At 55.8% G+C, this 12374-nt stretch overlaps 1 protein-coding gene across 1 annotated transcript; it reads right to left on the bottom strand.

Moving 5' to 3' along the window:
* Positions 1–645: 645 nt before the first annotated feature.
* Positions 646–8433, bottom strand: LOC134381130 (NUT family member 2G-like; the record flags this gene model as incomplete). The annotated part of the gene is made up of 7 exons (XM_063101174.1): positions 646–692; positions 3109–3148; positions 3574–3690; positions 3965–4174; positions 4730–4838; positions 5791–5919; positions 7838–8433. Coding segments are annotated over 7 exons (1248 nt in total), but the record flags the coding sequence as incomplete, so codon positions are not given.
* Between the last annotated feature and the right edge of the window lie 3941 nt (positions 8434–12374).

Genomic DNA, 12374 nt, shown 5'->3' with positions numbered 1-12374 from the left:
AAAAAAAAGAAGAAGAAGAAAGCCAGCCCATTTACAATAACTCGGAGAAGAATAAAATACGTAGGAATAAATTTAACCAAAGAGGTGAAAGATCTCTACAATGAGAACTACAAAACTCTGCTGAAAGAAAGAGGACACCAAGAGAGGTGGAAAGACATTCCTTGTTCATGGATTGGAAGAATTAATGTTGTGAAAATGTCCATAATACCAAAAGTGATCTACAGATTCGGTGCAATCCCCATCAAAATACCAATGACATTCTTCACAGAAATAGAAAAAACAATCCTAAATTCATATGGAACAACAAAAGACCCCAATAGCCAAAGCAGTCCTGAGCAAAAAAATAAAATAAAACCAGAGGCATTATACTACCTGACTTCAAACTAGACCTCAAATCTGTAGAAGGTACCAAGTCTTTATGGAGCTTTGGAACTCCCACCACTCTCAAACTGCCGGTTCACCGGTGAGCTAATCTTGTGACTTCTGGATGTAGGACCTAGTTACTTTGCTGTCTCCATTTAAAATCATGCAGTTGCCACGGTGAATGAGGTTTCAGAGGGCTGTGATCCAGACAGCCTCGATTCCTGACTGTCATTTGCATGCAGTATTCTCACACCAGGTTGGGTGACTACTTCTCATTTACCTTTATGAACCCCCGGAGTCACTTGAGACCACGTCATAGTAAGTAAAGGCTATTAAGCAGTTACGGGAGAGAGATGGGGATTTGGCCAACTGGCTCCTTGCAGCGTGCATTAGCTATTGTCGAGTGCCCATGTTCCTCCTCAGTCCAATCCAAAGTCAGGAGAACTTGAACTTGCATTTGAAAACATGACCACTCACAACACCTAGCCTGCCTCTAGTTCGGGGAATTTTACACTACTCCAAAGTATAGGTGAAAGTTAGATACTATGGAATTAATACCGAGATTCATTACTGAGAATCTGTGGACCATGGTGAGAGTTATAATTGTTGGTTTTCCGTTTTGATTTCCCTTTCCTGCTGTGTCATCACAGGGGGAAGAGAGAGTTCTGGTGTCTCCTCCTCTTCTTATAAGGGCGCTAATCCCCGTCATTAGGGCTCCACCCTCTGATCTCCTCTTACCCCAACAACCTCCCAAAGGCACCACCCCCAGATACCATCACGATGGGGCTTAGGGCTTCAACATGCGGATTTGGGGGACACGACATTGTGACTGTAACAGCCCTCCAGCTGGCCCCACTGTACAGGGTCAGGGGCAGATTGTAAGGTTGAGGCAGGGCACGGTGCTGGGGAAGCAGAGGTTGTGCCTCCTCCTGGGAACTGTTCAACCACAAAAGGGCCCCAGGACAGACAGCAGTCAGGTGGCGAGGACAGGAGTAGCAGCAGGAGCCCCGAGGTGTGACCGAGATGATGCCTGTGCTCGACTGAGTGCCCACACGTACTAGGGCATGGGCCAAGTCCCCTCCAAACACGACTTGCTCCACATTCCTAAAACCTAAGAGGGGCTCCTGAGGACAGCTCTGAATGTGGAAGAGTCAGGGAACTAGTGAGGAGTGGGTCCAGGGCTCCAGCCTTCGATCCCCGCGTTTTCCCTCAGCGCCTGATGTGTGCGCTGAGCTGGACAGCAGGGACAGTAGTGGGCTCCCGTGAGGATGCCCCCAACGAGGACCTGCATGGCATGATGTTCTGGAAGCTTCTGGGCTTGAGGGCCGTGGTGTGCGGCTTCACACCACGCCGTCTTAATCTAGCCAAGCTCTGAGGCCTTCTCCAATGTGGAGACCCACCTGGGAATAGGAGGGGCAGCAGCCAGCTGACCCGCCACCAAGAGTTAGCTTCCTTCACACTTCACAAAGGCACAGGGGCGGGTGGGACATGGATGCTGCTGACGTGGGACAGGGGAGGAAAGGTGCAGAGGAGCATCTGGGGGCTAACCAGCGAGCTCCGTGGGTGGATGGGCAGGAGACGCCCAGACATGGCCCCTTCCTCCCCCTAGCAGACAGCCAGGCCACCGTGGTGCTGGACGGTTTTGCCCACCTGCCACTGTTGCTGGGACACCCCCACCCCATGACCACAGCTCTGCATGTGGGGGCCGACACCCTTTTAGTCAAGGATCCCACATGGGTCCTGGGGGAGGAATCAGATCTCAGAATCTAGAGACGGAGTTGATGGTCGGGCACCGGTGGGCCCTTGGAGCCTGGCATCTCCCAGATCCTTCCTTCCTCACAGGCCTGTCTCCACTTAGTGGCACAGACGTGAGAACAGAGGCAGTAGTCCCAGGGCATTTCCCAACAATACCACTTTTATTCACACTTGTATACAAACCCCCATTACATACAATGCCCCCAACGTGCTGCCTCCCGGACCTGTGCCTCGCCTGTCCCCCACCCTCATCCCCCAAACAGGCCCCCCTCCCCCACCCCAATTCCCCATCCAGACCCCCCCACCCTCTCTCCCCTGTCCTGCCTCCCCCACCCTGCCCGTAGCTGAGGAGCAGCTGGGTCAGCACTGGGTGATGGGAGCTCGGGATCCCTCGGGCCACAGGATGCAGTGAGGGTCAAATCCAGTCCAGAGGGACTGGCACCCCTGAGAGGCCGGCCCACGGCCCCTACTGGCTGCAGTGCTGCTTCTTCCTCCTCCCAGAGACCAATGGGTCGCCCCTCCCCTTTTGAGGACGTGAGGGTCGAGCCAGACGCCGAGCAGGGACGGGGCTCAGGGACAGCGCCCAGGGCTGCAGGCTGTACTGCAAGGTCAGGAGGAAGTCCAGGCTGGGGAGGTCCTCCTCGACTTCACTGGACCTGACTGCCGGGCCCTGCGCAGGCATAACAGGACAGGCTCCCCGGAGACCAGGCGAGGAGGGTCTGTGGCCCTGGGGAGGGGAGCTGAGATGGGCAGCCCTCAGCTTGCGTGACTCCTGATGATCTGGCCAGAGGGCAGGCTCCTTGGGCCTGGGCAGGTCGGGGTTGTCTCGGCTGCGCGGTCGAGGGTCATGGGAAGCCGCCTCTGCTGGGCAGGTTTCTGTGATGACCCCTCCTTGGGGGCCACGGTCTTCGCTCTCTTCTCCTTGGCCAGCTGCAGTCTTAGGATGTGACTCCAATTGGGGTGCGCCATGAGCTGGGGTGGCCCCCACACCTCCTGCGTCATTCGGGGCCGCGAGGCGCTTTTCCACCAGCTGGGGGGAGCAAAGTGGCACTCACTGGCTCTGCCCCAGGTGTGGGGAGGGGCTGGCAGGATGGTGGAGAACCCTGCATTTGGGCGGGAGGTGGCGAAGGTGAGAGGAGGCTTGGCTTGGTGTCAGAGGCAGGGACTGTGACTGTGCTGTGCCCTGCTGGGCCTCCTTCCAGCTTCGCCCCCTGCCCTCCCTCCCTGGCTCTGTCCTCTCGTTCCTGCTCTTCTGCACCTACTCCTCTGACCCAGGCGGTTCCCCTCCGGAGGCCATGCACCCCCAGCAGGGTAAGACTAGACAAAATCACGTGGGCTTCAGGGGCACAGGGTCACGTGTTCCCCCTGGTTTGCCTGGTGCCCTTCCCTCCCCTAGGAGATCTGCTGGCCCTTTCTCCCCTGGGTGCCCTGGTGTCCCTGTCTCCCGTGTGTTACCTGTGCTAGGGTGAGTCGTCCTTCCTGCTCCAGCACCTCAGTCAGAGCCAAGGGATCCAAGTTTGGGTCTGGGGAAAGCAAAGCTGCCAGGAATCGGGGGTGGACGATGGCCTCCACCTGGAGCAGGGGGAAAGGGGCATGAGTGTCTTTGGCAGGGAGTGAACTGCAGCCAGGGGGACCTCGAGGAGAAGCAGAAAGTAATGCCTGTCTCTCCTGTCCACACAGCAGGGTCGTTCTAACTCATGGCCACTAGCAGCTACACACAGACTTTCTCTGTCTCTCACACACACACTGCTCCGTAGCTGAGGGATGAATAGAACTGAATTCCATGGGGCTGGGACTGCCGTTCCCCAGAAAACCTCCCCCACACGAGGGCTCCAAGCCAGCCCACCTTGGTGATGAAGTCTTCCTGGGAGCACAGCTTGTTAATGTAGCTCAGGAGACCTGGGTCCGGGTCAGTCCCGTCCTGCTCCTGCTGCTCCTCGATATCTTCATCCTCCCAATTTGCATGAGGCCCCAGCAGTGCCTCCATGATATCCACATACTCCTGGACAGCTTCTGGTGGGATCTCCTTGGGTGCCTTGGCCTGGGTCAGCTGCTGGGGTCTGCATGACAGCGGGCGAGTGGATGGTGCCCTGCGGCCAGCCTTCCTGGGAGCACACCCTAGGACAGGAGGGAGGACAGGTGCGTGGCTGGGCTGTAGCGGCCACCTCCAGCCACACTGGGGGGAGGTTGGAACTGAGGGCCATGAAATGGGTCCAGGCTGCACGTCAGGCCCCGTGGGAGGATACACTACCCGAGGTGGGTCATGTGAGACTGAGTTACCTGGAAAGACTTTGGAGCCACCAAGATTCTGGGACGTCTCCCCACCCAGCACTGCTTCCTGGGAAGACTGTACATTGGGTCCTGGACAGCCAAGGCCGATAGCAGCTACGAAACTACTGGACCAGGCCAATACCTAGTTCCTGATCCAGGGCAGTGGAGCCCCAGGTTCTCACTGGCTGCTCTCGCTGAAAGAGCAAGCGCCCCCTCCCCTTACAGGAAAGGGACAAGATGAGGGCACAAGGCCTCCGCAGGCCCCCTTAGGCCTTTGTATTGGCTCCTGTGGGAATATGCTTGCCGTACCTGACCGAGGCACAGTGTTGGGGACTGGTGGCCCTGGAGGAGCAAGCTTTGGTGGGGCTGGAGGAGGCAGGCCCTGGGGCCCCTTCACACACTGCAGCACCCGGAGCTGCATCTCCTCCTCAGCTTCAAATTCCATGAACCTGGCGGGCAGAGGGAGAGCCATAGCCATGCTGAGAGGGAGGCCTGGCCAGGGATGGGGGAGGAAGGGCTTTGGGTGGGCTGGGCTGCTCCCCCACCTGCGGAACAGTTGCAGGGGTACGCTGGCTCACCTACACCTGCAGGGCAGAAAACATCCAGGGGGTCTTCCTGAATGAAGGCCTGTGTGACCCAGGCCCGGCCCTCAGGGGACCCTGCTCCTCCTATCCCTGCCCAGGGCCTCTCAGAAGAGCTGACAGCCAGAAGCTAGGTCAGGGATGTGACTGACTGCAAATGACATGAGGAATCCTTGCCCGGATCCGGGAATCCTGGGCTGGTACTGTGAGCCCCTGACAATAGCCTGGGAGAGAAGGGCCCCGGAGATGTTGCAGGAAGTGGGAGCTAAGCTGAGAGGAGAGGGTGCATTTTCTGTGAGGGTGATTGGTGTTCACGGAGTGGATTGCCGTGCAGCAAAGGCAGGGAGGCCAGAGACGTGTCTGGGGGTGTGTGAGGTGCTGGCTTCCCCTGCCCAAGCTCTTCTGCCCCAGCCCATTCTGGGATGGCAGGTGACCTATTTCTGGCCACTTTTCATGAGGAGACGTGGTCCCGACTTTGTCAGTAGTCACTAGCTTCCCTCCTGCAGGGTCCCCACAGCTGGAGCCGACCCCCACTGGGCTGTGCTGGTTACTCTTCCCCATCCCCGTTTCAGCATCTGGGCAGGGTTTGACCCGAGGCCAGGGGAGGGCGGAGATTCCGGGGTGGGTAGGAGAGAGAAGCCCAAGCACCCAGGTGGATGGAGAGCTTCCCGGGGGAGGCAGGGCCCCAGGGAGGGGCCGGACCTAGCGGACCCCCCTCCTCACGGCATCCCTGCCGATGAGCCCACCGCACCAGCCCCTCCCCCTTTCACCCACCCTCAGCCCGCCCCACAGCCCCTCAGGCCCTGCATCCCTGACTCACTTTGCTGCCATGTCGTAATAGTTCATGCGGTCATAATTGCTCGTGCCCTGCCATTCCTGCATGGCCCGCCGCACTCCGTCCTCCAGGCTCATGGTGGGCTTCAGCCGGGCCAGGGACCGAAGCACTGGGCTGTAGGTCCTCAGTGTCAGTCACAATGCCCCTGCCCTCCTCCCATCCCAGCTGACCGGCCCACACCCGTGCCCCGCCACATCACACACATCCCACCTGTCCTGTCACCTGTGCCTGTCCTCCCAGTGTGGGCTCTTCGGCCTCCAGGACAACCAACATGTGTCAACCTCAGCACCAAGGGACTGCTTGGCCTCTCTGACTTCCCTTGGAGGCCTTAGTATTATTGTGTGTTACGGACTGAATGTGTGTGTCCCCAAAATTCACATGTTGTGGCCCTAGCTTGCAATGTGATGGTATTTGGAGGTGGAGCCTTTGGGGATCATCAGGTTTAGATTAGATAATTGGGAGGCCCCGTGATGGGATTTGTGTCCCTGTGAGTGTGAGAAGAGGAAAAGACACCAGAACTCCCTGTGATGTGAGGACACAGCCATCGAAAGCCAGGCGGAAAGTCCTTGCCCGGAACTGAATCTGCCGGGACCTCATCTGGGACTTCCGCTTCCTGAACTGGGAGACGTGAAAGTCTGTTGTCTAAAGCACCTGTCCTGTGGCGTTTTGTTATGGCAGCCTGAGCTGACCGAGAACTGCCTAGAATGGCCGTTCCAAGGCCCCAGGACTGAGCACTTAATCAGCTCCTGGTGACTCTCTAGAGAGGCAGCCCTTGGGGACACAGCGTCAGAGTCCCTCAGCGTGCAGAGCAGGCGCGGGGATCCAGAGCCAAAGGAGACCGGTGCCTGAGCTGACCGGGCAAGGCCTGGGGGCGGTGGCTCCATTTAGGGACTCAGGACAGCCTAGGGCACCTGGGACTTTGGTCCAAGGGGAACTCCGACTGCTCAGCATGTGCGGGACACTGAAATCACTGGGGACAAGGATTTGGGGGCCCCTTTAATTTATACACTGTGTGCAGCTTCCCGTGGAGGGCAGCCAGTGTGGGAGCGGGGCAGGTATGCAGCCATGTCCCGTGTCCCGTGGACTAGGATACGTGCTCCATGTGATGGCCCCAGGAACACGAGGGCCTGCAGGTGGAAGGAGGCAGGTGTTGGGGAGGGAAAGACAAACGCTCCTGGCTACGGACGTCGCTGCCTCCCATCACCTCAGCCCCTGGTCCTGGGCTCCTGGGCTCACGGTCCCCTCACTCCCTGTGGTGGGACATGTGACTTTGGGAACACTGTCCTCTTCTAGGTTGCCTGTTCTTAGTGTTGACGGTAATAGTAATCATCATCATAATACGAAAACAACAATAATGAGGGACAGCACATGCCAGAGACCCTGCTGAGTGCATCAGACATGAGTCAGACAATCTTCCCACCCTCCGAATGAAGCGGAATTGTCTCTCTGTCTAGGAGGCATTCAGGGATAAAGAAGGCGACTCTGCGCAGGATCCAAACCCAGTGATGGGGGCCCAACCAGGTCCCAATGTGTGGCTTGACTACCTCAGTCTCCTTGCTAGAATTTTCCAGAAGAGTGAGGGGGTACATGTGTAAGGCTCCTCCTGTGGCCTGTGCCTTCTCCCCCCAGTCCCTCCATGTGACGTCCCGAAGCCATCCTCACTCAGGTCCTGTGCTGGGCATGAGAGGACACGGGGAGGAATCACGGGTGAAGGCAGAGACCTGAATCCAAGTTGTGGCTCATGTCACACCGGAAACTCACTCTGGCCTTTACCTTCTGTGCATATTATGGTAACTGTTAAAAACCAAGTTTGGTGGACTCACAGGGTGTTGGGGATCAGTCGACCTAAGGCTCGTGAATGTACGTCGTGAACCGGAGTGGGACATTAGTTAAACTGCTGAGAATGCATGGGCCGTCGCCCACGTGACCTTCATCCAAGTTCCCCTAAATAGGCTGCCCTCCTCGTCCGTCCTTCGTTCCCCTTCGTGTGGGAGCGGTGGGATTAGCTCCATCCCCCAAGGAGGGCACTCACATGAGGAAGCAGGACAGAGCTTCAGCATCAGGACTCTGGGGCAGGTGCCCGCGGGCCAGGGACTTGAAGCGCTGCCAGCGTCGGAAGTTGTCGTAAACACTCCTGGGGTTACAGGAGTCCTCTGGCGCGGCCTTGGCCTGGGAGGGGGCCTTGCCGCCCTCCCCACCAGCCCCATGTGGACGTGGCCCGTCATTCCCTGGGACCACGGTCGGACCCAGCTGGGCTGCTGGAAGGGGAGCTGGAAGGGGCTGGCCTGGGAACCAGTACCCCTCTCCAGCCCACGTGCCCCCGATGGATGCAGCAGGCATCACGGTCCCTACAGCGGGAGCTGCCAACAGCAGGGGAGCAGGACACTGAGCACCCCCGCAGAGGGCCCCTGGAGCACTCCAGTTGAGGGGGGCCTGAGCCAGGACAGTGGTCTGAGTGTGAGAGGGCTCTGCTGGAGCCCCTTGCGTCCTGACTGGGACAATGATGTTGAAAGCCCCGGCCCCACTCGGGCCATGGCCAGCGGCTCCGGTCCCCTGAGGCATCCTGGGGAAAGCAGACCGCACCAGGGGGCCACCAGGAGGCAACGCTGACATCACTAGGGCAGGTGGGGGCTGCTCGCAGGGCGGCCCGGGGACCGGGCCGGAAGCAGGCGTGGGAAACAGCGGACGGAAGGAAGTGAACGGAGGGTTCAGGGTCACGCTGGGCCCCAGCACTGCAGATGCTGTGGAGACAAAGGAGAGGGGCGAATGAGCAGGGGACGCGGCCACCAGGACGGAGGCTCTCCCTTCCCTTAGAGTCAGTGTGAACCAGAGCGAGGCATCCCAGCATTTGAGGGCCATAGGACGGGGAATTGTGCAGTTTGTCCCCAAGTGAATTTCATGCTCCCCCTTGGGTTGGGGATCATTCTACTAGAGAACTTGCTTCTCATTCACTGAGATCCTCTGACCCCCGTCAGTCAAGAAGTAACACCTAAGCTTCCCTTGCCTCTGAGAAGCTCCCCAGGGTGTCCCCGGCACGTGGACCCGCCAGCCTCGTGGGATTGCCCCTAGATGTGAGTTGGGGTGGACTCTGCTTGGCGGCACAACGCCCCTCAGTGTGCACACCCCCATGAAGGGCACCTTCTCCAGTGCCAGTTGCAGGCGCCCCCCACGTGACCTATGTGAAGCCAGCAGATTCACAAGGTTATGAGCCCTTCCCTTTCTCAGTGCTCCTTTTCCTGATGCTCCTCATAAAGCCCTCACAACCCAAACAAATGAACTTGAACAAAATCTGTGCCTCAACTATCGCCCAGGAGCCCTGAGGGAACCCCATAATGCAGCAGCCCAGTGAGGATGTGCTTCTCCTGGTACCACCCACAGCAAGCATGGAACAGAGGCCAGGTTCGGGGCACACTTGTCCCCATGCACAGTGGTTCGTTCGTGCTGTCACTGAGGCAGCTCTGTTCTCAGGAGGTGGTCTGTGAGTTAGATGATGAATTCCCTGAGACCCTGTCACTGCACAGCCAGAGAGGGCTGCAGAGGGCTAGAAAGGCCAGGAAATGCGGAGCCCTGCGGCTCCCAGTGGAGGTTCGTAGAGATTTGAATAGCTGCTGGTGGTTAGAGCTGGCCGTGGGTAATGGAGACCTTCTGTGATCCTTCTCCTTTGAGCTCTCAGTGATGGCCCACAAAGAACCAGGCATGAGCCAGTGTGACAGGAAAGTTGTCTGGGTACATCCCTGTTCACTAGGGTTTCAGGTCAACCGTAGTCACGGAGAGCAAGGTCCATAGGACATGGTCCTAACTGATCAGGACATATGTCCTAACTTTGAATAACAACAGTCATAATAATAGAAGATCTTCCTAATGGTGTGCTGCTCTGCTTCCTCTCTCGGGAAGGAAACCAGCCTCTCAGAACCTTGCACTGTAAAGCCGACAGCACGCCTCATGTGTCCCCTGTTCATGATGTGCTAGACGTGGAGTATGAGCAAAGTCTTCATCTCCACATGAAACGAAGGGCAGAGGACAGGCCATGAGACAGGGTGGAAGATGAATGGGTCTGAAGACCCGAGCGTCCCCCAAAGGGACAGCAATTCAGAACAGCTCCGCGAAGAGCAAGCCCCATCTTGTTTGCAGTTTCTGGCTGCCCTGTCCCTGGTGAACAGAGACAACAGCGATCTGGACCGAATGAGAAGCCATCTCTGGGCAGACGTGAGCCGAGACTGGACTGCTGCAGGTAGAGCGACCTCCAGCCTCACTGACGGAGGGGATATTTCACGGTAATCTTGGTCAGAGAGAACTGTTCCACTGAACGGTTTTCTGGCTGAGACCGTTTCTCCCCGCTACTCCTCTAAGATCTGGAATACTCCGGTTTGTATCCCTCAGGACAGTACCATAGCACAAGCCCCAGGTGTCTGAAGAAAGGACGCAGGACTCAGGCTTTCTTCTTGAGCCCCCCTGTGGCACAAGCACGACACAGTCCACCATTGCCTACAAACACACGTTGACCTGTGTTGACTTAGAAACATAAGTCACCTGTTTCCCTTCTGGAAAGAGTCAGTACAACTGCTGTGTCCTTTCTCATCACCCGGTAGGTTTCTCCTGAGGCATCTGGATCCACCTGTGAGAAGCCCCCTTCCCCCTGCAGCCTCAGGATGCCAGTGGCTTCCCCCGTCTCCCGGGTGAGATGTCCTTGGGTAAGTCCGGTGCTCTCTCTTCCTCTGTTTCCACCCAACCAGCTGTCCCAGGGCAAGTGTCACATTTGAACTCCCATGGGTTTGAGGGGTGACAGGGGTGTGATAACACACCCCAGACCCTGCAGACTTACCTCCCTTTGAAGCCATCCCCATAGGCTTGGGGACTGACCACAGTGGCACGGCAGTCTCCACAGTGAGAAAAGTCTAGCGCAGGACCCGGACAGCAAACTGTCAACTGCAGATGCTCAGGGTCCAATTTTAAATGTCAACAGGCTTAGAATGTAGCTCTCCAGAATTCTGCAGTGGGGGAGGGGTGGGGGCAGTTGGGCTGGTGGGGGTGGGGAGACATGCCGTGCAGGGTTCTGGCAGGTAGGCAGGATTCTGAAGGTCCCTCAGATTATACAGGGGCAGCACAGTGGGTGTGTGCCTCTGAGGCAAGTTTCAAATTGTTTCTCAGATTCACAGCACAAAGCTTCTACCTGGTGTTCTACTCACTCCATTTCTTTATCAATAAACCTGTTTTTGTGCCCCTCAGCCAACCCTGCTGTAGAGTGGCTGCACTTCCCGAAGGTAGGTCAGAACAAGGAATCCGATAAATACAGGGTTTGTAAGGGAGGTAGGGGGAATGAGTGTCTGGAAATAGGTTTGGATTGTCTCAGCACCTCCAGCGGGCTGGGTTGCTGTATGCACATCATTCTGTAGGAAGCAGTCCTTGTACGCTCAGCTACGGTCTGTTGCTGCGACCTCTGCAGACTCCCGTGGACTGGCCTTGCTTACGATCCCCTTTGCTGGAAAGCCATGAAAATTCATGTCTTTCTTTGAAAACTGTCTCTGCCCATTTTAATATTGAATAACTTGTTTATGTGCTCTTGGGTTGTTTGAGTTGCTTATATGTCTGGATATTAGCCCCTTGTCTGTGTGCCTTCTTTTGCTGTGCAGAAGCTTTATGGTTTGATACATTGCAATATGTTTACTTTTACTGCTTGTGCTTTAGGGGTTTTATTCATAAAGTCTTTGCCCAGTCCTACATCCTGAAGTATGTCCCCTGTGTTTTCATCTAGGAGTTTTCTAGTTTCAGTTCTTATATTTGAGTCTTTAATCCATTTCGAGTTGATTTTGTGTATGGTGAAAGGTATGGGCCTAGTTTGACTTTTCTACGCATGGATGTCCGGTTTCCCCAGCACTATTTATTGAAGGTGCCGTCCTTTCCCTAGTGTATATTCTTGGTGGCCTTGTCAAAGATGAGTTGCCGGTAAAAAGCGCTTACGTCAAAAGAATGGAAACACTTCAAATAATCTAACATTAAATCTCAAGTAAGTAGAAAACCAAGAACAATCTAAGCACCAAACTAGTAGATGGAAAGCAATGATTAAGAACAGAGTCGAACTAAACCAAGTAGAGACCAAAAGAATGATGCAGAAAATCAATGAAGCAAAATGTTTTTTTTTTTCCCCAGGGGAAAAACAAACTACGCAAGCTGTTGGCCAGACTACTTAGAAAAGAAGAGAGAAGGCCCGAATAACAAAAATCAGAAATGGAAAGGGAGACATTGCAACCGATTCCACAGAAATACAAAGAATCATTAGAGATTGTTCAGAACAACTATACTCCAACAAATTTGAAAACCTGGAGGAAATGGATAGATTTCTGAAGACCCGTAAACTACTAAGACTGAACCAAGGAGAAATGCAGAACCCGAAGAGACCAATAAGAAGCAATGAGAATGATGCAGTCATCAACAGTACCCCAACACAGAAAAGCCCAGGACCAGATGGCTTCACTGCTGCATTCTACCAAAGTTTTAAAGAAGCATTAACAACCATCCTTTTCAGACTACTCCAAGAAATTGAAACAGAGGCCGTTCTCCTAAATTAATTC

This window comes from Cynocephalus volans, chromosome 6 (assembly GCF_027409185.1).
Source record: "Cynocephalus volans isolate mCynVol1 chromosome 6, mCynVol1.pri, whole genome shotgun sequence".
Classification (NCBI taxonomy): domain Eukaryota; kingdom Metazoa; phylum Chordata; class Mammalia; order Dermoptera; family Cynocephalidae; genus Cynocephalus; species Cynocephalus volans.
The sequence above is the reverse complement of the archived record's forward strand: the minus strand, read 5'-3'. Positions and strand labels throughout refer to the sequence as shown.